Source organism: Babylonia areolata, chromosome 27, assembly GCF_041734735.1.
Source record: "Babylonia areolata isolate BAREFJ2019XMU chromosome 27, ASM4173473v1, whole genome shotgun sequence".
NCBI classification, from domain to species: Eukaryota; Metazoa; Mollusca; class Gastropoda; order Neogastropoda; family Buccinidae; genus Babylonia; species Babylonia areolata.
Window position 1 is genome coordinate 7,187,125 of NC_134902.1, and position 27,500 is coordinate 7,214,624.

The 27,500-nt window shown below is 44.2% G+C and overlaps 1 protein-coding gene across 1 annotated transcript in view; it reads right to left on the reverse strand.

The window, feature by feature from the left end:
• LOC143301575 (inactive phospholipase C-like protein 1) overlaps window positions 1–27,500 on the reverse strand; it is a 222,128-nt gene that overhangs the window by 43,625 nt on the left and 151,003 nt on the right. The window contains exons 4-7 of the mRNA XM_076615957.1: window positions 16,253–16,295; window positions 14,908–15,037; window positions 12,382–12,494; window positions 11,570–11,636 (exon numbers count right to left, since the gene is read on the reverse strand). Of these exons, the coding sequence (XP_076472072.1) occupies window positions 11,570–11,636; window positions 12,382–12,494; window positions 14,908–15,037; window positions 16,253–16,295 (353 nt within the window). The remainder of the gene's footprint in view (window positions 1–11,569; window positions 11,637–12,381; window positions 12,495–14,907; window positions 15,038–16,252; window positions 16,296–27,500) is intronic.

The window sequence follows — 27,500 nt, forward strand, 5'->3', positions numbered from 1 at the left end:
CCTGTATTGATTTTAACTCCTGCTCCAGGTACGAGTCAACTCATACCTTGATAACTTCCCCTGCAGACCTGGTGTGAGAATTCTCGTACCAATACACTATTCTGATTTCGTTTATTCTTACTTGGTACTGCTGGCATTCTAAACTGAGCTGTTTACGGATTCCAGAAGCAGGAAACTGAAGCTTTGTTGGACTGATGAAATCAACAACCATTTGATTTTCGCTGTTCTTCTTCTTCTTCTTCTGTGTTCGTGGGCTGCAACTCCCACGTTCACTCGTATGCACACGAGTGGGATTTTACGTGTATGACCGTTTTTACCCCACCATGTAGGCAGCCATACTCCGCTTTCAGGGGTGTGCATGCTGGATATGTTCTTGTTTCCATAACCCACCGAACTCTGACATGGATTACAGGATCTTTAACATGCGTATTTGATCTTCTGCTTGCATATACACACGAAGGGGGTTCAGGCACTAGCAGGTCTGCACATATGTTGACCTGGGAGATCGGAAAAAATCTCCACCCTTAACCCACCAGGCGCTGTCACCGTGATTCAAACCTGGGACCCTCAGATTGAAAGTCCAACCGCCTTAACCACTCGGCTATTGCACCCGTCAACCCGTTCTAGTGAACAACCAAACTTTTTACTGCAGCAGCCTCCTGCAGTGCTGGCCCCGGGGAGTTGTGGCAGGCATGTCACTGCGGGGTGGAGAGAGTTCACCACACCTGGAATGACCCCTACATCCTTCACAAGGGGAGCGGTGAAATCCAGCTGGGGGCAGGGGGTCCCCAGCTCTGACTGGTTGAAGTTTACCCCCTGGGGGAGGGGGGCATTCCAGGTGCTGTTCTACATCTACACAGACCCTGGGGTTTAACCTGGGCAGGCCAGACGTGACCTCGGGGGGGGGGAACAAACAGGCTGCTGCACCGGCCTGTCAGCCCTGAGAGGTACACAGCCGTCAGTGGACAGGTAGGAATGAGGTCAGCCTCTCCACTCTCCTTACCCACCGCATCCTCCCCAATGGTGACCGCTCAAAAGCTCAACACCCCCCCCACCCCCCCATTTAAGTAAAAACCCCTGAACCGACAACAAAGACTGAAGAGGTCATCACTGCAGCATTGGGAGACGGCTTAATACTCTAATGACTGTCAGCAGCAGTATTACCTTGCCCGACCAGCCCGGCCAATCAATCAGTGAACACGGTCAAACCCCACCCCCACCCCCACACCCCCAAACACAACACACCAAATTGACTGCGTGACTGAACGCCGCCATTTAATCCCTCCAAGCTGCTGTTTGCTCCTTCCTTACAGAAACCTTTCATCACAGACACCGGCACTCAAATCAGGCTAACCGTCGTTAAAAGCCCCCTGCTTCCAAAGAGAATGGAAGGCTGTAATCTGACCGAGCTGCTTCCGTCTGAGGCATCTTTCTTTGTGAGCATTTTTATCTTCTTCTCTTTTTTTTTCTCCTTTTTTCTTTTTGTTGGTTTGTGGGAATAGCAACCAGGAAGCTATTTTTAACATGTCATTTGCTGAACAGGCCTGATGAGGAAAAAGCTGCCGTTGTATGGAGAAGAAGACCCATGGAGAATGCTCTATTCTTGGCTCAATTAGGCGACAGTCGTAGCCCTCTGATTGCCAGTAAATGTGGATGTGCTTCTGTCCTGATGAAAATAGATGAAGTCTTTCCGATGAGTACTACACAGACAGTCCATTAAATTATTGATGATGCAGCAGTGCTTTTTATAGACTTGTCATGCATATGGAAGTCACATATCTATATCTCTCTCTCTTGTCTTGGCTAGCCCACATATTTAATAATAATAACAATAATAACTGATACTCGTTGAGCGCTTTCCTCCCTGAAACGGAACTCAAAGCGCTTCACAATAAACATAAAACACACACACATCCACCCACCCACACACACACACACACACACATGTACAAAGCATTCAAAGACTATGCCTATTACGTTTCTTAGTCTCACACACATGCATGCATGTGAGGAGTCTGCATGGATTATAACTGAAATGTCATTGGAAAGGGATGGAAGGTCTACAGATAGGCGTTTTCAAAAAGATGTGTTTTCAGACCGGTTTTAAAAGATTGAAATGACGAAGAGTGGCGAAGATCGTGAGCTATTCCTCTGTCTCTGTCACACTTACATGCATGCATGCACGTTCATAGCTGCGATGTTGTTGACTTTCTCCACCGTACATTCCATGGCATTCACTCACTCACTCTCTCTCTCTCTCTCTCTCTCTCTGTTTATAATAATATTAGTGCTCAGCAATGGTATGACCATTTTTCTAGTGTATTTGTAGGTAATGCTAATACTGAAACAGAAGATGAGGTAGTAGAGGAGGTTGGTGATTTTGAAGAACCTTGTTTTAATGACCCAATTAGCAGGCAAGAAGTAATTGATAGCATAAACAATTTAAAACCAGGTAAAAGTGCAGGCCCAGATAAAATATTGAGTGAAATGTTAAAGCAGGCAAATACAGATATTGTTGATTTTCTGGTGCTTTTATTTAACAGATGTTTCAATGATGGAATCTTTCCAACAGATTGGGCAAAATCGATTATCATACCTATTCACAAAAAGGGAGACCCAAATATTCCAGATAATTACCGTGGAGTTGCACTTACAAGTATCATTAGTAAAGTTTACACTTACATTTTAAATAGAAGATTAACTAAATGGGCTGAACGAGAAGAAAAGATTATTGAAGAGCAAGCTGGATTTCGATCAGGTTACAGCACCATTGACCACATTTTCACATTGTATGCAATTGTACAAACACATTTATTAAAAAATAGAAAATTGTATGTTGCTTTTGTAGATTTTCAGAAGGCCTTCGACTCTGTGAATCGAAATAGTTTATGGAATGTGTTACGTAAAACTGGTGTTGATGGTAAGCTTTATATGGCACTGCGTGGTGTATATGATGCAGTTTTAGCGTGTGTACGTGAGAAGGGTGTATATTCAGATGTATTTGAGTGCCCACGTGGCGTAAAACAAGGATGTCTGTTGAGCCCTATGATGTTTTCGTTCTTTATTAATGAACTGGCAGGAGAGATAACGAAAAAAGGAAGACATGGGATTCAAATGATCCCTGGGGCTGTTGAACTGTTTCTCATGTTATTTGCAGATGATGTAATTCTTTTGTCTGACACGGCCATAGGACTTCAAAATCAGCTGAACATATTAAAGCAAGAAGCAGATAGATTATTTTTAAAAGTTAATCTTGAGAAAACAAATGTAGTTGTGTTTAGAAAAGGTGGTTACTTATCTAGATATGAAAAATGGCACTATGGAACTGATGAAGTGAAGGTAACTAATGCTTATAAGTATCTTGGTATGATTTTTACAACTAAGCTGAGTTTGACAAGGACAGTAGCAGAAATTTGTAGAAAGGGGAAGAAGGGGGTTATAGAAATCTTAAGGTGTTTACGTAAGTTAGGCTCGATAGATTCATATATATTTTGGAAACTTTTTGATACTCAAATAGAACCAATGATAACATACAGTGCCGAAATTTGGGGACTTTCTGATAACAAAGATTTAGAAAAAGTACATACATTAGCTATTAAACGTTTTTTAAATGTTCCATTACATGCTTCAAATACTGTATTATATGGAGAAAGTGGTAGATACCCATTATACATTAAATCATGTGTGAAATGTATAAAATATTGGTTAAAATTAATAAGGCTACCCACATCGAGATTATGTAAGCAGGCGTATGAAATGTTAGTAAATGAACATGAGAGAGGGAAGGAAAACTGGGTATATTTTGTAAAGAAGACATTAACTGTAAATGGATTTGGGATTGTGTGGATGTGTCAGGGAGTTGGATGTGTAGAAGGATTTGTTTCAGAATTCAAAGATAGGCTAATTGCTTCATATAAACAGAATTGGCACGGTAAAATGGAAAGCACTGAGAAATATAGATGGTTTTATAGTTTTAAAAGTATATTTCAAACAGAAAAATATATCACAGTCGTGACAAACAAGTGGCACCGAACAAGTCTCGCCAGATTTAGAACGAGAACGATTGGTTTGAATGCTTATGAAAAGTGGTTTCAGACTGAGCCCTCGTTACTCTCCCCTTGTCCGATGTGCGGGCATTCAAGGGAGGATGAGTTACATTTTTTGTTTAGTTGTAAAGCTTATGACGATATTCGAGAAAAATGTGTTGTATTTAAAACAAATTCAGCAAAGTATGAAGATATTTTTGGAGTGCTTAATTTAAATCAGGAAACTTCACTACAGTCACTTGCAAAATATATTGCAGAAGCGAATAACATGCGACGAAAAAAAACTCAACAATAATAAAATAGTATCAGGTGTTGCTCATTGTGAAAAGTGAAATCTGTGTTGTCACTCTCATATGGAAAATATTATGTTATACATTTATATATGTTTTTTTTTATTTCTCTCTACATGCCATTACTTTGAATGGATGGTCGAACTGCACTTTGTTGCACAGATTGATTGATTTCGTTTTGGTTTTGGTTTTCATCAATATTATTACTATTGATGCATGTTGTTATTTGTATTATGAACCCCCATGTCATTAGGGCTGTAAAGCTATTGACATTAAAGTGTTCAGTGTTCAGTGTTCAGTGTTCTCTCTCTCTCTCTCTCTCTAGTAGCTATCCTTTCATCAGATAATGAAGACATTCTATTTTCACTCGCGAAATATATTGTAGAAGCATACAACATTCGAAGGAAAAGATTAACCGAACGATCGTTTTAACATAATAGAAACATAATGCAGAATAAAATATAAGATCCATAACTCAATTTAGATTGGTAAATAACCAAAAGAGGCTCGGCTGCAAAGTCGGATGATCATATGTTCGAATTAATTACTTAGTATTATGCATGAGTAATATGGAATATGTTGTATTAATGTTGTGGGTGTGAATGTATGAGTGTTTATGTGTTTATGAATATGTACTTATTTGCTTGTTATTTCCCCTTATTTTTCGTTTTACTTTTTCTTTTCGTCTACTAAAATAAGCTGAATAATCCCCCTTGGCACTAGAGCTGTAAAACGCTATTTGCCAATAAAAAAATTTGTCCTTGTCCTTGTCTCTCCTCTCTCTCACACACACACAGTTCCATCTGCTGCCATTCCAAATCTTTCATATGACAATCAACATATAGTTCAGAGTTTAATTTGGAACCATACTGGCTCTGTGTTGTAATTCTACTGGCTGACAAGTTCGCTTGTTTTATTTCGCTTACATTCTTTTTATTTTTAATGCTAGTTGAGGAGAGAGGAACAGGGAAAGTAGTGATGATTTAAAGCATGTGGGGGGTGTGGGGAAGATGATGGATTTTCATCTAAAATCACAAATGTGGATAGAAGTTAAGCAAAAGAACGAACGAACACACACACACACACAAACACACACAGACATGCACACACACACACACACACACATCTGCTCACCACACACACACACACACACACATACATGTACACACACACACACACAAACACACACATCCTCTCACCATATTCACGCACACACACACATGCACACTCACACACACACCCTTACCATACACACCTCCTCACACACACACTACACCACACACACACACACACACACATCTGCTCACCACACACACACACACTTACCATACACACCTACTCACACACACACACACTACACTACCCACACAACTCCCCCACCCCCAAACACCCCTCCACACACACACACACACACACACATACATGTACACACACACACACACAAACACACACATCCTCTCACCATATTCACGCACACACACACATGCACACTCACACACACACCCTTACCATACACACCTCCTCACACACACACTACACCACACACACACACACACACACATCTGCTCACCACACACACACACACTTACCATACACACCTACTCGCACACACACACACCACACTACCCCCACACACACACTACACTACCCACACACACACACAACTCCCCCACCCCCAAACACCCCTCCTAGTAGGGGGCATTAAATATAAATCCTGCACTTTGTGATAAAAATATAATAATTGACATACATGTACAATAAGTCCTAATGAACCCATTAAGCGAGGGATCCACTTTTCCAGTGGCTTGTGGCAAGCGTAAAAATTAATTAAAATTAATTACGAAGACCATTTATACCACTCACACGCGAATGGGACACCATAGTATTTAGCAAGGCGGGATGTGGCGTGACCCCGGCCTGACCCGCAGCTGTCAGCACCTTCCCTATTTCAGAGACTGGCGCATCGCGCGCACTGCGCTGGTTTGGTTGTTTTCATCGCCCATGGCAGACCAGAAACTGAAGTACGGCAATCCTTAGCGACAAAAGTTAGATTTTTAAAACGAAGGTGTTATGCCTTTTTCTTTCTTTCTTTAAAAAAAAAAAAAAAAAATCATTAAAAAAAATCTGCTATTGAAGTGTGGTAATCAACAATAGGGTATTGCTACTGCGTTTAATTTTTAGATGAAAGTATTATATAACTGTAACTGTACAGTTAACAAAAAAAGTGAATAAATAAATTAATAAATAGATAAATTAATAAATAACGAAAGAAAGAATCACACACACACACACACACACACACACACACACACACACACACACACACACACACACACACACACACACACACACACACACAGAGAGAGAGAGAGAGAGAGAGAGAAGAAAATTAAAAAGGGATTATTTAGTTTGTACAAGACAAAATGACCTAATTAATTTACGGACTTAATGGTAGCTATTGACAACCCTGTAGATTGCATATTCTGTAACGAAGTATGCTTAAATTGATTTTTTCGTATGATTAGAGCATATAGCCCTGAAGAGGCCTTCACAGTCGACAGGGTTCTAAACAATGTGAAATTGAAACTTAAAGAAATGAGCTCGCCACAACTGTCTTGCTTTGTTCTCAGAGAGTTATGTCATGTCAATGCAGACAAGTATGTGGTTGCTGTGATCCGCCACAGTCCAGGTCGATGACTGAAGACGTGGTGGAAATCAACTGGAATCTTTGTGCGTTATGTCAAACAGCATCACAAGAAACTTTGATCTGCCCAACCAAGCGAGAATGTGCTGGTTACGCCTATGTTACTGAAACCCTTGCCGATTTTAAAAGATTAGGACATTGCCCAATTCTGTTGATCTGTCTTTGATGAAGGAGATGGATATGAAGCAATGTTTCTACATTTTTCTAAGTGGCAGAAGAGATGTAGAACAGAGGAAAGCAGGGACAACCTCTAAAAGGAGACTGGGAGCATATATATATATATATATATATATATATATATATATATATATATATATATATATATATATATATAAGAATTTCAAATCCAGTGCTAGTCCTGTGAAAACAAGAAACATGTTTGGTATTCATGCGAATAAATTAATGCATTTTTTAAACAGTGATCAGGGTATACTGCAAGGAGCTGGACTTAGGACTTGATTACAAGATGAGAAACTGTGCAGAAGAGCTTCAGGATAAAAGTCTTTTAGTTAAATTTGCTTCAGGGGACATGGTAACAATAGATGTGTACCATACACATGCTCATTTAACTCTATAGACGTGCTGACAATCCGTCAAATGCAAACTCACGAGAGAAAAATAAAGACATGGACGATGATATGTCTCAGTTGTGTAGAATATACACGTATGGACTGGCACAATCAGGAATCGAGCAAACTGAAGTGCATTCATCACGTATCAAACATAAACTTCGCACAGCTCTTCCAGACCCCATTGCCACTTTACAAAGCAGAGAAGTGTCCTAATGTTTGACAAAAACCTCGGTGACACCATCAAGAAACGAGCAGTTATGATTCAGAAGCCTCACATCTGGCAAAAACCGCTGAGCTGATTAGAAGTGATCTGTTGTAGCCAGATAGTTCATTCAATGTCAAATTCATCCACAGAATGTCAAGAAAATTGTATACATTTCACCTTAAAGGCGCCCATCAGCATGATGACCAGTGGGCCAGATTCCACTGAAGAATTAACCACTCCACACCAGATTCAAACTGTTGTCAGTATATCACAGATAATTGCATATAAATGCAAAAAATCATTAAAAGCAACATCACATATGCAGCGCAACAGGACACAGACATCATTCCTAATCTACTAGCCTTTAAGTTCATTGTCAGACAAGAAAGCTAGGGCTGGTTGAAATCCTTCATAGCCTTGGCCTTGGAATCTCATACAAGCATGTGTTGTCTATTTCAACAGATATTGCAAACAGTATATAGCAAAAATTTGAAACAGACGGTGTAGTTCTTCCGCCAAGAATGATGACAAACATTTACATAGTTGGAGCGGTCGATAAAATTGACCACACCTCACAAGATTGACAACAGCGGGAAACACCTTCCATGGGATATTTGATGCAGAATAAGCATGAAGACGCAGATGCAATTATGCACTTCACACCCCTAGTTCAGCAATCGGTGTCAGCCAGAATGGAAATAATGCCCCCCCCCCCCACCCCCCCTCTGTCACCTACACAAAAGTGCATCCAGTTGCTCTGACCTCCAAAGATGTCTAAATACCACCATGTAACGTCAGTGCAAAACCAGCCGTCAGACTTGAAAGCAAGACGCGCAACACTGAAAGTGAATGGTTGGTGTACTGCAAAGGTGTCAGCGTAGTGAGCAAGGCCGGAGGGGCGGATGAAGACATCAAGAACCGCATCAACAAAGCGAGGCATGCCTTAAACACCCTGCAGCCAATTTGGAACTCTATATCTCTTTCCACTCACACCAAACTGAGGATCTTCAACATCAACGTTAAGGAGTCCTCTCGTGTGGCTCTGAAACATGGCGAACAACCAAGACGAACACAAGCGAACGACTGGCCTTCATCAATAGATGCCTGCACCATGTTTCAAATGATCAGATGACCAGAGACAGTATCAAATGCCTGCCTCTGGAGAAGAACCAACCAGGTGCCCATTAGTGAGGAGATCAGGAAGAGGAAATGGGGCTGGATAGCAATACCCTTCGAAAGCCTCCAGACGACACCACAAGACAGGAGGCGAGCTGGCTGACCAAAGCAGACCTGGAAAAGAAGCTTGGAGGATGAGATGAAGGCACAGCCGGATGGACATAGGCCCGGCTGAAGAGAGCAGCCAAAAACCGAGTCCGCTGGAGTACTGTTGCATCCCTATGGTCCAGAAGGAGTCAAGAGGCAAAAATCAAATAAGAAAGTCACTGCAAAGGTGTCATTGAAGATGAACATGAGATCGCCACTGGTACACTTTCCTGGTCAGACTTCCATGCTGCACGTCATGAGTATCTGGACAGACATACTAGCAACATTGGCCATGCTATCAGAAAATGTGCACTGAATCGCAATGACAAAACATGTAATGGACGTCGTGCAACCTGCGGTGGAGCATCCAGGGCAGCATGGAGTCATTGGACCAATCTGTGTATGCCCTGGGCAAGAAAAAAAGTGAAATGTGAAATTACAGTCACCAGTGTGCGCAACGGTATATTAAAATTTCTCCTTATCCTCCCACATCGGACTGCTGTAAAGGACTGCAGGACAGAAGGCAGTCAGGCATCAGCGACAAGACCCACCACCCTTCCTTGGAAGCACTCTTTACCCTTATGAGAATGAGAAGGATTTTACTATTCTACAATCATTCTTCTCCACATTGAATCTAGTACGATATTGTCTGTCAGTGCTGAATGAAAGGCAAAACAAGCGAATTGAGCATATACTATATGTTTGCGGTTTTTGGTGAATGCTTGATATGAATTAAAAACGTATCCAAGCAAAAATGTTTTAGACATGCGTGTGGTGCCTCTGGAAATTGGCAGAGCTGATCGATCTTGATTATACTTACATTCACAGATTTACGATTGATTTTCTTTAATTACAAGTATATAATAAATAATAATAATAATAATAATGGTATTTATATAGCGCTGATAAATGTTTGCATGGACAGTGTGTTGTTAAGGACAACGCCGAGGTTCCTGACTGAACTGGACAGAGGGATGGATGTACTGCCAAGTTTGATAGTATTAGTTGTAATGGAAGAGAGTTTTTGTTTAGTTCCTATGATCATTGCTTCAGTTTTGTCCGCGTTCAACTGTAACTTATTTAGAGTCATCCAATTTTGAATATCCAGGAAGCAGTTAGATGTTTCTTGCAAGAGCGACAACAGTTTTTCAGGTGTATCACTCTTCAGGAGTTGAGTGTCATCAGCATAAGAATGATGACTGACATTATGGCGGTTGATAATTTCAGCGAGAGGAGCAGTGTACAGTGTGACGAGCACTGGGCCTAAAACATCCCTGTGGGACTCCATGTTCAATTTTAACGGGTTCAGACTGGAAATTATCAACAATGACAGACTGGAATCGATCAGTGAGATAAGATTTGAACCAGTTTAGAACAGTGCCGTTGATACCAAATGTAAAATGAAGACGGGAAAGAAGGATTGAATGGTCTATCGTGTCAAAGGCGGCTGACAAGTCGAGAAGAGTGAGAAGGGAGATCTGTCCTGAGTCGGACGCTAGCAGTAGGTTATTCAGGATGTGGAGGAGAGCGGTTTCGGTGCTGTGGTCAGCACGATAGGCAGACTGAAATGGGTGGATGAGATTGTTGAAACAAAGGTGATTGTTGAGCTGCTATATCAGTTTCATCAATGTCATATCTTAAGAGACTGAAGTACTTTGCAAAATATCAACTCATAGCAGAAGAAATTCAAAAAGAGGCTTAGTTGCTGTCATAAACGGCACCCAAAGATCTAGACACATCTTTTTTCCCCTCCCCCTTCTTTTTTTTGTTTATGTTTAATTTTTGTTGTTGCTGTTTTATATATATATATATATATATATATATATATATATATATATATATATATATATATATATATATATATATATATATATATACATATATATATTGTTTAGGGTACAAGTAGCCCAGAGAAAGATGAAAAATATGTACATGTTCTTTAAAGTGTATGAGCAACATAACAGTGCACATTGAGATTAAACAACGACCAGTTAGCATCACTGACATTGTGACCTATTTTCTATTTTTATTTTATCTTTATTATTTTTGTCACGAAACACCCCTGAAGACATTTACATAACATAGCAAGTACATAACAGCATAATTAACATTCGGAGACCACATTCTGGACATTTCCACTTGTGAAATTGGGTAAGAAAACGAAATAACCGAGAAAATAAGTGTCATTTGTTTTGAACTCAGTGACCTACTTTAGACGCCGACCACACCCACTTCCGGTGCATTGATAAGGTGGATCCCTTGCTTAAATGAACCACAAATGAATAAGGAATAAGAAAAACCAAACAGAATGTTTTTATCACGAAGTGCAGCTTTCACCTGTTTTTCGGACTTAATGCCCCCTACTATCCACACACACACACACACACATGTAAGAAACAGTGTAGGAAGGAGGGGGAAAGGCAAAACAAACAACCCCCCCAAAAAAAACCCAAAACAAACAACCACCAAAAACAAAGCGGGCCACTCACCCCTTGCTCGGCCTCCAAAAACAGCAGCAGATCGTCAGTGGACAGGTAATCTGTATTGCTTGCATACCTGGACCCAACCCAGTCAGTTGTGCTGAGGGAAAGACTGAGGAGTTTCTTCCAGAAATATACAGAGTGTGTGCGTGTGTGTGTATGTGTGTGTGTGTGTGCGCGTGCGTGCGTGCGTGCGTGCGTGCGTGCGTGCGTGTGTGTGTGTGTGTGTGTGCGTGTGCATGCGCGCGTGTGTGCGTGCATATATATGTATACACCTGTATACACCACCCCGACACAATAAAGATAGATGTGTGTGTGTGTGTGTGTGTGTGTGTGTGTGTGTGTGTGTGTTGTGTTGTGTGCATATATATGTATACACCTGTATACACCACCCCGACACAATATTGATAGATAATGTGTGTGTGTGTATGTGTGTGTGTGTGTGTGTGTGTGTGTGTGTGTGTGTGTGTGTGTGTTGTGTTGTGTGCATATATATGTATACACCTGTATACACCACCCCGACACAATATTGATAGATAATGTGTGTGTGTGTGTGTGTGTGTGTGTGTGTGTGTGTGTGTTGTGTTGTGTGCATATATATGTATACACCTGTATACACCACCCCAACACAATATAGATAGATATTTTGTGCGTGCGTGCGTGCGTGCGTGCGTGTGTGTAGTCACATTTTGGTGTGTGTATGTAGCATTGATGTAATGTTTTGTGTTAACAAAAGCATTTTCGTACAGCACCTAGAGCAGATTTCTGGATAGTGTGCTATATAAGTATCCATTATTATTATTATTATTATTATTACTTACCGTACTAATAAGAAGTAAATTTCTGGTCGGGTGGAGATTTCTTTGAAGAGAGAGATGAACTCGCCACTGTTTAGACGACCTCGCTTGCCATCTGCTCGCTTCATTTCCATTTCCTGCACACAAGCACACACATGCAAATACACACACACACACAAACACACACACACAACATCAGATGACTGGTTAAACCCAGATCTCTATATCATTGACAGAAGAATAAGAACAAAAAAAATCACAGGTCTTTTGTGTTATTGAATTCATTCACAAGGAATGTAAAAAAAAAACAAACAAAACAAACAAACCCAAACCCATTTATCTTTTTATTTTCAACACAATTCTCTTCCACTGCCCTCTTTTTCATCCTGCTTTACTCCCTGTCTGTATCCCCCACACGGCGCTTTGCTGTACTGTCTGTATCCCCCACACAGCGCTTTGCTGTACTCCCTGTCTGTATCCCCCACACGGCGCTTTGCTGTACTGTCTGTATCCCCCACACAGCGCTTTGCTGTACTCCCTGTCTGTATCCCCCACACAGTGCTGTACTCCCTGTCTGTATCCCCCACACAGTGCTGTACTCCCTGTCTGTATCCCCCACACAGTGCTGTACTCCCTGTCTGTATCCCCCACACAGTGCTGTACTCCCTGTCTGTATCCCCCACACAGTGCTGTACTCCCTGTCTGTATCCCCCACACAGTGCTGTACTCCCTGTCTGTATCCCCCACACGGCGCTTTGCTGTACTCCCTGTCTGTATCCCCCACACAGCGCTTTGCTGTACTGTCTGTATCCCCCACACGGCGCTTTGCTGTACTCCCTGTCTGTATCCCTCACACAGCGCTTTGCTGTACTCCCTGTCTGTATCCCCCACACAGTGCTTTGCTGTACTGTCTGTATCCCCCACACAGCGCTTTGCTGTACTCCCTGTCTGTATCCCCCACACAGCGCTTTGCTGTACTCCCTGTCTGTATCCCCCACACGGTGCTTTGCTGTACTGTCTGTATCCCCCACACAGCGCTTTGCTGTACTGTCTGTCTGTATCCCCCACACAGCGCTTTGCTGTACTGTCTGTATCCCCCACACAGCGCTTTGCTGTACTCCCTGTCTGTATCCCCCACACAGCGCTTTGCTGTACTGTCTGTCTGTATCCCCCACACGGTGCTTTGCTGTACTCCCTGTCTGTATCCCCCACACAGCGCTTTGCTGTACTCCCTGTCTGTATCCCCCACACAGCGCTTTGCTGTACTGTCTGTATCCCCCACACGGTGCTTTGCTGTACTGTCTGTCTGTATCCCCCACACGGTGCTTTGCTGTACTGTCTGTATCCCCCACACGGCGCTTTGCTGTACTGTCTGTCTGTATCCCCCACACAGCGCTTTGCTGTACTGTCTGTCTGTATCCCCCACACGGCGCTTTGCTGTACTCCCTGTCTGTATCCCCCACACGGTGCTTTGCTGTACTGTCTGTATCCCCCACACGGCGCTTTGCTGTACTCCCTGTCTGTATCCCCCACACAGCGCTTTGCTGTACTCCCTGTCTGTATCCCCCACACAGCGCTTTGCTGTACTCCCTGTCTGTATCCCCCACACAGCGCTTTGCTGTACTCCCTGTCTGTATCCCCCACACAGCGCTTTGCTGTACTGTCTGTATCCCCCACACAGCGCTTTGCTGTACTCCCTGTCTGTATCCCCCACACAGCGCTTTGCTGTACTGTCTGTATCCCCCACACAGCGCTTTGCTGTACTCCCTGTCTGTATCCCCCACACGGCGCTTTGCTGTACTCCCTGTCTGTATCCCCCACACGGTGCTTTGCTGTACTGTCTGTATCCCCCACACGGTGCTTTGCTGTACTGTCTGTATCCCCCACACGGCGCTTTGCTGTACTGTCTGTATCCCCCACACAGCGCTTTGCTCTTCTCCTCTCAGAACAATGTCTCCTGTCATTGGTGATGATGATGACGATGATGATGATGATGATGAAGAAGTCTGAAGACAATGACAACAACACATCAGCCTTACCTTCAGTTCCTGGCAGATGACGGCGGTGGTGATGGTGCTGTTGATGTTCCTCATGAGAGATGATCATGATGATGATGATGATGATGATGATGATGGTGATGATGATGATGATGATGATGATGAAGACGATGATGACGGCGATACATCAGCCTTACCTTCAGTTTCTGGCAGATGACGGCGGTGGTGATGGTGTTGTCAATGATCCTCATGAGGGCAATGGTGATGGTAATGGTGATGACAATGATGATGATGGTGATGGTGGTGATGATGGTGATGATGATGATGAAGATGATGATGATGCTGATGATGATGATGATGATGATGCTGACAACAACACATCAGCCTTACCTTCAGTTTCTGGCAGATGACGGCGGTGGTGATGGTGTTGTTGATGTTCCTCATGAGAGAGATGGTGATGGTGATGTTGATGATGATGATGGTGGTGATGATGATGATGATGGTGGTGATGATGATGAAATTGATGATGCTGACAACAACCCGTCAGCCTTACCTTCAGTTTCTGGCAGATGACGGCGGTGGTGATGGTGCTGTTGATGTTCCTCATGAGGGAGATGACCTGGTTCTCCTGCAGCAGGCCCTGTTCGTCAGGCTGGGCGTCCTCAAACTGCTCCAGCAGCCAGCTGACCCACCGTCAAGGACCTCACCGCAACACGACACACTGCTCTCACCACGACACACTGCTCTCAACACGACACACTGCTCTCACCACGACACACTGCTCTCACCACGACACACTGCTCTCACCACGACACACTGCTCTGACCACGACACTCTGCTCTCAACACGACACACTGCTCTCAACACGACACACTGCTCTCATCACCACGACACACTGCTCTCAACACGACACACCGCTCTCAACACGACACACTGCTCTCAACACGACACACTGCTCTCAACACAACAACACGACACACCGCTCTCAACACGACACACCGCTCTCAACACAACACACCGCTCTCAACACAACACACCGCTCTCAACACCACACACTGCTCTCAACCCCACACACTGCTCTCAACACAACACACTGCTCTCAACACGACACACTCTCACCAACACACTGCCCCTAACTTGACACACTGTCGCTAACAATGCAACACATGCTGCCTCCAACAACACAGCACTCACTGCCTCCAATATGAGACATGCTACCCCCAACAACACGACACACACTGCCCCCAACACAACACACTGTCGCTAACAATGCAACACACGCTGCCTCCAACAACACAGCACTCACTGCCTCCAATATGAGACATGCTACCCCCAACAACACGACACACACTGCCCCCAACACAACACACTGTCGCTAACAATGCAACACACACTGCCCCCAATAACACAACACACACCACTTCCAATATGACACACACTGCCCCCAACAACACAACACAATGCCCCCCAATATGACACTAACTGCCCCCAACAACACGACACACATTGCTCTTAACACAATACACTAGCTAACAAAACAACACACTGCCGCCAATATGACACACACTGCCCCAAACACGATATACTGTCACTGACAACACAATACACACTGCTCCCAACACGACACACTGCCCCCAACACAATTCACTGCCCCCAACACACTGCCCCCCACGACCCCCAACACGACACACTGCCCCCAACACATTGCCCCCAACATGACACACTGCCCGCAACACAACTGCATCACATTACACTACTACCATACTTTATACAGACACACACACATACACACTCACTCTCTCTCTCTCTCACACACACAGTCTCCACCAACTACACCATATTACACTAATAACCAGACTTTATGAACACACACACACACACGCACACAAAAAGGATACGAATCTCTCAACTGCTGATTTCCCTCCATGGTAGTGGCAGCAGCTGTAACAAGAGTAACACCAGCCATGTACACCTTCACTCTACAACAACCATGTACACCTTCACTTCTATCACACACACGCTGTAAATACCATGCAAGTGGACAGGCAACACTGAAGAATGGGCGGGAAGACCATTCGCAGAGCACCAGGCTCTGACACACAACCAGCAGACCTGGAGGAATCTGGTGAACAATTCTTCTGTGTGGTGCACAGATAGCTCGAGGAGGAGGAGGAGCAGGAGCAGGAGGAGAAGAAGAAGAAGAAGAAGAAGGAGGAGGAGGAGGAGGAGAAGAAAAAGAAGGAGGAGGAGGAGCAGGAGAAGAAGGAGAAGAAATAGGACAAGGAGGAGGAGGAGGAGAAGAAGAAGAAGGAGACGGAGAAGAAGAAGGAGGAGAAGGAGCAGGAGGAGGAGGAAAAGGAGAAGAAGAAGAAGGAGGAGGAGGAGAAGAAGAAGAAGGAGACGGAGAAGAAGAAGAAGGAGGAGGAGGATGAGAAGGAGGAGGAGGAGAAGAAGAAGGAGAAGGAGAAGAAGGGGGAGGAGGAGAAGAAGAAGAAGGAGAAGAAGAAGAAGAAGAAGAAGAAGAAGAAGAAGAAGAAGAAGGAGAAGAAGAAGAAGAAGAAGAAGAAGGAGGAGGAGGATGAGAAGGAGGAGGAGGAGGAGAAGAAGGAGAAGGAGAAGAAGGGGGAGGAGGAGAAGAAGAAGAAGGAGAAGAAGAAGACGAAGAAGAAGAAGGAGGAGGATGAGAAGGAGGAGGAGGAGAAGAAGGAGGAGGAGGAGGGGAACAAGGAGAAGAAGGAGGAGGAGGTGAAGAAGGAGGAGAAGAAGAAGAAGAAGAAGGAGAAGAATTACCATCTCCCTTAGTGGCGTCTCGCCCCAAATCATTTATCTCCCTTTCCATCAGGTTACAATAAACAATCTCTGAAATCAAGCTGGCTGAAAATGCCTCTGGGAGTGGTGCTGAAAACTAAAATGAAATCATTTTCAAGCAGCAAGCATTTTGAAGAATCATTCTTTTCAAGTGTGGCCTTGTGTTACAAGAGAGAGAGAGACAAGACAAGACAAGAGAAAAGAGAGAGAGAGAGAGAGAGAGAGAGAGAGGGGGGGGGGACAAGAACAAGAACAAGAACAAAATTTTAATCTCCAGGCCTCCGGCCCCTAGAAAGAGGTCAAAAGTACACAATATGATTACACAGCGACAACAAAATGTAAAATACATACTAACTTAAACCTGTAGCACAAAAGTGCTTCTTGTGCACAGTAAATTAATTCTAACTTTCATCATTGTTGTCGAGAGAGAGAGAGAGAGAGAGAGAGAGACAGACAGACAGACAGACAGACAGACAGACATTGTTTTACTGCCACTGACAATACTCTCCTTTGGCAAGGGGGACAATGTATGAACAAAAGAATAACGATGGTTTACAGAGAAATTGACACATTGCTATGAGTAAAAACAAAATCAATGACAAACAACAACAACAAAATCATAATATACAACATATTGTTAAGATTAAAAAAGGAAAATAAAAAAAAAGCTCGTCCATCCAACTTTCTACAAAGTCATTCAGAATTATAAACTGTGGAACTGGCATCAGGGTAACAGTGTCTTTTTGATAACTATAAGGCTCCCAAAGATATTTTCTTTTTCCGACAATCCCAAGCTAGGACGATAAATTTCGCTAGTGAACTTATTCTTACTTCATCACCTATCAAAAGCACACTGGTAAGAGAGAGGGAGGGAGACAGACAGACAGAAAGACAGACAGAGACACAGAGTCATGTAAAAAAAAAAAAAAGAAAGAAAAAACAACAACAACAAAAACCACTTCTTCACCATGGCATCCCAGTTCAAGAAGGAAACCCAATCAACTTGCAATCAGAAAACTAGGGGTGCTGTTACATGCAGTCATATGTCTGGACAGGGAGGCAGAGAACACACACACACACACACACTGACACACACACTGACACACACACACACACACACACACACACACACACACACACTGACACACACACTGGCACACACACACACACACACTGACACACACACACACACACACACAGCAACAAAAAACAAACAAACCGTCAGCAACAAATGACCACATGATACAGAACACTGCACCAAAAAAACCAACAACAAAAAAACCAACAAACAAACCAAAAAAAAACCAACAAACAAACCAAAAAACAACAACAAAAAAACCAACAAACAAACCAAAAAAAACCAACAAACAAAAAAACCAACAAACAAACCAAAAAACAACAACAAAAAAACCAACAAACAAACCAAAAACCAACAAACAAACCAAAAAACAACAACAAAAAAACCAACAAACAAACCAAAAAACAACAACAAAAAAACCAACAAACAAACCAAAAACCAACAAACAAAAAAACCAACAAACAAACCAAAAAAAACAACAACAAACAAACAAAAAAACAATCCAGTAACCCCCTACCCCTCCCTCCCTTCCCCCCCGACCACCCCCTCTGCCTGACCCCCCCCCCTCTGCCTGACCCCCCACCCCCTCACCCTTTCTGAAACATATGCAGACACTGCAAGAAAAGAAGAGACAAGTCAGTGACCCCGCCCCCCCCCCCCCACACCCACACACATTCTCCTCCCCCCTCCTCCAAGAAACATGAACAGTGCTAAAGAAGAAACCAGTCATAAGACCCCCCCTCCCCCCTCCCCCCACCCCTACCCCCACCCCCTGCAACCACGAAACAGGGATACTGCAGGAAAAGAAACAAAGAAGAAAAAAAAGAAGAAAAAAAAAACAAAAAACAAAAAACAACCACCAAAAAACCCAAATGTGCTTGGGAAAACCCCCAAGAAACAGGGATTCTCACTGGGCGATACTCTACCGTCTCAAGCATTTTCCATTTCCCCGTGTCTCAGGCATTTTTCGTTTTCCCCGATCAGCATACCCCACTGGGGCAACTAGGAATGAGAGAGATGATGGGTTGTTGGGGGGTCGGGTGGGGGTGGTGGAGGTGGGGTCACAGGGGAAGAATGAGAGAGGGGGAGAGAAAAGGGAGGGGGGCGGGGGGTGCTTGAGAGGGTGATGGGGGGAGGAAAGGAGGAGGTGAGAGGGGGGAGGGAGGGGGTTAGGGACCTTATTTGGGGGGTAGGGGGGATAACGACTCTGCTTAATTCAAGCAGGGAAAAAATGGTGACAAAACCTAACCAAGCATTATCATATTAGTTAGATCTGGGAGAAAAGGGACACACCAACCAACCAACCAACCAACCAACAGTCACTTCCATCAAATCGAGGCAGTGGACGCCATTTGTGTTGGTAACTGACAGTGAACGTTAGTTTTGTGTTGTACTCCTCACACGATCTTGTCGGCCACAATCCAATTTTCCTAGCTTATTTTAGGTGGGGCATTAAACTTGATTTCAAACTGAAACGGAAACTTTCAAGATCTCATCACGACCAGCATGCTTGAGAGATTTAAATAACATATGTACCGACAAATAACCACACACAAAAAAAGACGTATCCGCCACGGTGTTTTGTCCAGCAAAGGCTGGTGTGTGTGTGTGTGCGTGTGTGTGTGTGTGTGCGTGTTGGGGCTCATGTATGTTTATGTGTATTTGATTGTGCTTTCATATGTGTGAAACTGCATGTTTCTTGCATATCTGTTATGCATGTGTGTGTGTGTGTGTGTGTGTGTGTGTGTGTGTGTGTGTGTGAATGTGTGTCTGCATGTTTTACATTTATTTGCTTATTTATCATCATTGTTGTCTTTTTTTCTCTCTCTTTTTTTTTCTTGTGCGCTCAGAGTCGACTTCATCAAGATTTTCACCTTATAAATATTATTATTAGTAGCAGTAGGATTAATTATGTATTTTTCTTTTTTTTTTCTTTTGGTTATTTTATTATTATTATTTTTTTAATTTAATTAATTTTTTTCCCTCAAGGCCTAAGTGCGTTGGGTTACGCTGCTGGTCAGGCATCTGCTTGGCAGATGTGGTGTAGCGTATATGGATTTGACCAAGCGCAGTGACACCTCCTTGAGCTACTGACACTGATACTGAAGGCTCTGAACCGCTGAAACCATTTGTAACCTGATGAAACAAGAACAATAAACGTAGCATTTGGAGTTGGCTCTGTGTCACAAACTATCTGAAGTACTGTTATACAAATTACAAGCCAGTGTGTTTACATGTATCGACATTGCCACGCAGGAGGACCAAACATTTAAAGATTATGTCAGCTGTGTCGATGACAGGCATCTCAACTGTATGGCTGAGGGACACACACACACACACACACACACACACACACACACACAATCTTCACAGTGAGATGAAGCACCAGAAAATATGTTTGAGGCCTCAACACTGACAACCTCAATTCTTCACTGAGGCCTCCAGGGCCTCCCTTGGGCCTTGTCCCCTGCTCATTATTTTTCCTCCTAGTACGCCCTCCCCTGCACTTACCCTGCTCATTATTTTTCCCCCTATTATGCCCTCCCCTGCACTTACCCTGCTCATTATTTTTCCCCCTATTATGCCCTGCCCTGCATTTACCCTGCTCATGATTTTTCCCCTATTATACCCTCCCCGACACTTACCCTGCTCATTATTTTCCCCCCTATCATGCCCTCCCCTGCACTTACCCTGCTCATTATTCCCCCCCCTATTATGCCCTCCCCTGCACTTACCCTGCTCATTATTTTTCCCCCTATTATGCCCTCCCCTGCACTTACCCTGCTCATTATTTTTCCCCCTATCATGCCCTCCCCTGCACTTACCCTGCTCATTATTTTCCCCCCTATTATGCCCTCCCCTGCACTTACCCTGCTCATTATTTTTCCCCCTATCATGCCCTCCCCTGCACTTACCCTGCTCATTATTTTCCCCCCTATCATGCCCTCCCCTGCATTTACCCTGCTCATTATTTTTCCCCTATTATGCCCTCCCCTGCACTTACCCTGCTCATTATTTCCCCCCTATTATGCCCTAACTGGCACTTACCCTGCTCATTATTTTTCCCCCTATTATGCCCTCCCCTGCACTTACCCTGCTCATTATTTTTCCCCTATTATGCCCTCCCCTGCACTTACCCTGCTCATTATTTCCCGCTATTATGCCCTGCCTGGCACTTACCCTGCTCATTATTTTCCCCCCTATTATGCCCTCCCCTGCACTTACCCTGCTCATTATTTCCCGCTATTATGCCCTGCCTGGCACTTACCCTGCTCATTATTTTTCCCCCTATTATGCCCTCCCCTGCACTTACCCTGCTCATTATTTTTCCCCCTATTATGCCCTCCCCTGCACTTACCCTGCTCATTATTTTTCCCCCCTATTATGCCCTCCCCTGCACTTACCCTGCTCATTATTTTTCCCCCTATTATGCCCTCCCCTGCACTTACCCTGCTCATTATTTTTCCTCCTAGTACGCCCTCCCCTGCACTTACCCTGCTCATTATTTCCCCCCTATTATGCCCTAACTGGCACTTACCCTGCTCATTATTCTTCCCTTATTATGCCCTCCCCTGCACTTACCCTGCTCATTATTTCCCCCCTAGTATGCCCTGCCTGGCACTTACCCTGCTCATTATTTTCCCCCCCTATTATGCCCTGCCTGGCACTTACCCCCTGCTAATTCTTTTTTTTTTTTCTTCTCCCTATTATATCCCTCCCTGGTTACCCCCTGTTCATTATTCTTTTTTTTTTCTTCTTTTCTTCTTTAGCAAAGCATAGAAACCAATTAGATATACTATACAGGTCTGCTGTGGTGATGATAATGATGATGATATGAAAACTTGTACAGTGCCTATCCTCGGTCAAAGACCAAGTTCTGTGAGCTTTACTTACACGGCGTCATTTGCTCAACAGGCTGCCTGCCAGGGTAGAGCCGACTGACGGCTGCCACTGGGCACTCATCATTTATTTACTGTGTCATTCAATCGGGTTTCAGTCAAGCAATTATATTCTCATACAGGACTTGTCAAGTTTTACGTGAATGACCATGGCCATGTAGGCAGCCATAGTCTGTTTTAGGAGGTGTGCATGCTGGGTATGTTCTTGTTCCACAACCCACAGAACGCTGACATGGATTACAGGATCTTAAACGTGCGTATCTGATATTCTGCGTGCATACACACGAAGGGAGCTCAGACACTAGCAGGTCCGCAAATATCTACCTGGGAGATCAGGAAAATGTCCACCCTTTACGCAACAGGCTCCGTAACCGAGACTCAAACCCAAGACCTTCAAAGTGAAAGTCCAACGCTTTACCCACTCAGCTAAAGTGCCTATATTGTAACTTAGAACACAGCTGAACACCGGTTTCAGTCTTTCTCACCCAAACTAATGCTTCTCGGTGTAGTCTGCCTTGTCCGATGATGACATCTGTACGTGCACTTCTCATTCTTGTTTGATGTGGACTCGCATGTGGCTACGAAGCCCCAGCTTGGATGTGCATGGGCGTCCGCAGAAGGGGCAAAATAATTATACACTGTGCAATATTCTCCAGTTTTAATGATGCATGGCATCCCCCCCCAACCCTCTTCCCCCCTCCCCCACCAAAAAAAAAGGGGGGGGGGGAGGTGACAGGGGGGAGAAGGAGAAAAAGTTAATCAACGTAAAATACCCATCACAACAGGTCCCGATCCAGAATTAAACGCGGACCATTTCGTTTCCCTTCCCTGGGGTCCTGTCTCCTAAAGGCCTTCACCTCTTTCCTCATTACACACCTTCCCCCCCCCCCCCCCGCACCCCCTCCCCCCTACACTCCCCCGACCCCCAACCATTCTGTCACCCCCTCCCACTCCCTTCCCTCCTCACCCCTTCCCTCTAAACCAGCCAAGGTCCTTCCGCCTTAACTATCCAAGGTCCTTCCTCCCTAAACCAGCTAAGGGCATCAATTTTGCAGCAGCTTGCCGCTGTGGAGTTGCCTGTGTCCCCTTGCATGCGGCAAATCAAGCGGTGGTGTGGTGGAGGGGTGGGTAGGGGTGGGTGGGGTGGTGGTGGTGGTGGTGGTGGTGAATTTGCGGCAGGAACGGCCAAACCTGGGCACGTGACCCGCCTGCCCACTTTGTGTGACCGACTGCTTCTGGTGTCGGGGTGCTCTCTGTCTCTTCTGGTCTTTCTCAATCGTTCTCGGTCTCCCTCTCTGTCTGTCTGTCTGTCTGTCTGTCACTCAGCTTCTCTCCCCTGTCTGTCACTCAGTTTCTCTCCCCTGTCTGTCTGTCACTCAGCTTCTCTCCCCTGTCTGTCTGTCTGTCACTCAGCTTCTCTCCCCTGTCTGTCTGTCTGTCACTCAGCTTCTCTCCCCTGTCTGTCTGTCTGTCACTCAGCTTCTCTCCCCTGTCTGTCTGTCACTCAGCTTCTCTCCCCTGTCTGTCTGTCTGTCACTCAGCTTCTCTCCCCTGTCTGTCTGTCACTCAGCTTCTCTCCCCTGTCTGTCTGTCACTCAGCTTCTCTCCCCTGTCTGTCACTCTGTCTGTCACTCAGCTTCTCTCCCCTGTCTGTCTGTCACTCAGCTTCTCTCCCCTGTCTGTCTGTCTGTCACTCAGCTTCTCTCCCCTGTCTGTCTGTCTGTCACTCAGCTTCTCTCCCCTGTCTGTCTGTCTGTCTGTCACTCAGCTTCTCTCCCCTGTCTGTCTGTCACTCAGCTTCTCTCCCCTGTCTGTCTGTCACTCAGCTTCTCTCCCCTGTCTGTCTGTCACTCAGCTTCTCTCCCCTGTCTCTCTGTCCCTCTTTCTGTGCAGTATGCTGACTTTTATCGTCAAACAGTATGAAAAATGATGAAATCAGTTTTGTAGTCAAGTTTCAGTTTCTCAAGATGTCACTGCATTCAGACAAATCCATATAATTGTATACACTACACATCTGCCAGGCAGATGCCTTGACAGCAGCATAACCCAACACGCTTAGGCTTTGAGTGCAGGCATATACCGTAAAGTTTGGTCTGTAAGCCGCGACTTTTTACTCCAGCTTCAACCTCTGCGGCTTATACAATGATGCGGCTTATTTGAGGATTTTAACGATCCCAGGGGTAGTCACATTCTCGTCTATTCTTAGCTGCCCTTCAACTCACCAAAATCATGATTTCTGTCCATGAATTTTTGGATGAGCTTCAGGATAGTGTGCTAACTGTTCACGTTTTATGAATCAAATATGTGTACCTAACAAAGTGGACTTTTACAGAATTGTGCCAGAGGACAATTAACACTTTTGTTGCCATGGGTTCTTTTTCAATGCGCTAAGTGCATGCTGCAAACGCTGGGCCTCAGTTTATCATCTCATCCAAATGACTAGACACTAAGTCTGATTTTCCAGTCAAAACTTTGGAGAAAGGGCGACAGCGGGTTTGAACCCAGACCCTCACACACACTGTATTGGTGGATAAGCGTCTTATCCATTCGGCCACTTTCATCCCTATAGTCAAACAATAAGGAAAATGGTGAAATGGATTTTTCAACTCGTAAATAGTGTGTTTTAAGTAATGTCACTACATATTCTGTAAACTCAAAGTTGGATTACCAACTCCCTCCTCCATGTGTATGTATGCTTTATGGCTGAAGTACATTAAACTGAGTTTGAATCTCTCTCTCTCTCTCTCTCTCACTCTCTCTCTGTGGAGCTAAGGCCTTAAATGAATGAAATATTTGAAACTGAATCTCTCTCTCTCTCGCCTTTATCAAGTGGACACTTCGGCACATGGCAGGGAATGAACTCCCATCTAAAGAGTACAGAAACTAGTGTCTCCTTTCTCTTTCCATTACTTTCCAAACTCCACAGTCTTTCTCCCCCCCCCCCACCCCCCTCAGAATATGTCTTTATTACCAAGTGTACCGGGGTCACAAGGAATATTGGAGGGGGGGGGGGGCGGGGGGGGGATAGTACATAACAAGGTACGAACATAAATCAAAAATCAAACACAAACACAGACACTGTAGAAATTAGGATACATACAAGTGCATATCAATCTAAAAACTTGTGCATACTCACACACGCACGCACTGCACACAAGCACACACACACACTCTCTCTCTCTCTCTCTCTCTCTCACATACACACACACATACGCACTCTCTCTATCTCTATCTCTCTCACTCTCTCTCTCTCACACACACACATGTTTGAACAGAAGCTGCATGTAACATGTGGATGGGGCTGATGACTAGATATTATTATGAAGTGGACACTTCAGCACGTAACTGGGATTTGATCCTTTTCCAGGACCCCCAACAATCTGTAGCACTTCCCCTCTTCCCTTTGTGGGTCCTCTCGGTTTAGGGGGGGACCCATCAGGTAGACAGGAACTAGGATGTCTGGAAAAGATGAACGGGCCACTTCTCTTTTTATTCACTTTCAAGGTGGAATTATTGTTTGTTTTGTGGTGTCTGGTTTTGCTGGGTTCTGAACGCAGAGTCCACACTCTTATGGGCCATCACCATCCCTGTGTGGCAGTCAGTCGTGTCGGACTGTGACCATCAGAGCAGCAGAGGAGGCAACAGCTGTCCCCACTATCTGGTCAAGAATTTGATTATGGTGGAGAGTGTCTTGCTCAGCCTAAGTTACATCCCCACTCTGCCGACCATTGGTTTCAGGGCGGTTGGCATGGGGATTATCCCAAGAGGCCTTCCTTCCTTCCGTAAAGTGACCACAGTCAATACTGGACTATTCTATCACTGAATAAAAGGGGGTCTGCGGAAGATATGATTTAGGTCTACATAGGTTTCTTCACACAAAAAAAGAAGAAAAAAAAAGGGTATATTCTGGTATTTATATCTCGGAGACCATCGACACAAAGGTGTCGACTGAGCTAGCCTCCACAGCTCTCTGGGGAAAGGCGTTCCAATCCCGGATAGTAGGTGGGAGGAAACCAGCCTGCCTATATCTAGTTTTGCAAAAGATTTGCTCCAGCTGCTCAGTGTGGGTGCATCGCTGCCCTGTTGGTGGTGATACCAGTTTTTCTTTCAGAGAGTCCATGCTTACATAATTATGCCAACTAGCCCCCAAAGCTGCTGCACTAAGAACCAGTGCAATCTTGCTATCTCGAATCATAGTCCTTCACAAAAGACTAAGCTGTAAGTGAATTCCCACTGCTGTGGAGAAGCCATTGATCATACAGCTCTCACTTTGCTGCTGGCCCAACTGTAAGCTTGTGCCATCCCTGACAACACAGCAGACACCTGCCTGTCTTGGGGGATCATTCACCACAACAACAATTGTGCATCTGCTCTCTCTCCTGGTTACTGCATGTGTGGTGTGTACATGCCTGCATGTTTGTGTGCATACATATGTGCATGAGTGAGCATGCCGTCAGTGCAAAGTGAGCATGGCTCAGTCATCCACTGTGTTTCATATGGAAGTGGATGGGTACCGCAGATCCACGTCTTCTGAAACAGCATTGGCTTTGTGATGCAAAACTGCCAGTGTGAAAGAGGAAAATATGCACAAGAATTAACACAGTGTTTGTGAAATGTCACTGCATGCATACATATATGTATACCAGCATAAAGACATGCATAAGAGCATCAATGAATAATTATGTCTACATGCAATTATAATTGTAGGGTTTGAAAGTACTCCCACTACTACTACTACTGCTGCTGCTAAGTGTATTTATATAGCACTGAATCTTGTGCAGAGACTAACTCATACTGCTCAGTACCTTTACGATAACGACACTTTACAGAACAATCCTGTTTCATTTCATTAATGCCTTTCTGCCTTGCTTTAATTTAAAATTCTTCAGCTTCATCCATGCAAGAATGTTTGGCCTTGCGTTGTTGATTTCAAACTTTTCATTCTATTGATGTGAAATCATTCACCCTTGATTTGTTGATTTAAAAATTCTTGTTTTTACTTTACTAATGTGAAATCTTTCTGTCGTGTTTTGATAATTCAAAATCCTTCTGTTTTACTTTATCAATGTGATATTTCCGCCTCGTTTTTTTTTGGTAATTTCAAATTCTTCTGCGTTGTTTCATTCTCTCAAGAGGACACAACAGATAATTCTGGTTCTGAAGAACTTGGCACTTGCAGAGGTGAAGCTGTGTTCAAGAATGATATAACTCTGGTTCTATTTCTCTTTTTTAACATTGCAAAGATGTCAGGGGCGACATGATAAACTGAGCACAAACAAGGAGGAAAGCAGCAGTTAAAAAAATAAATGTGTTCTGGTTTGTTCTGATGTCAAAATGTGAATATACGCAGCACAACTGTGT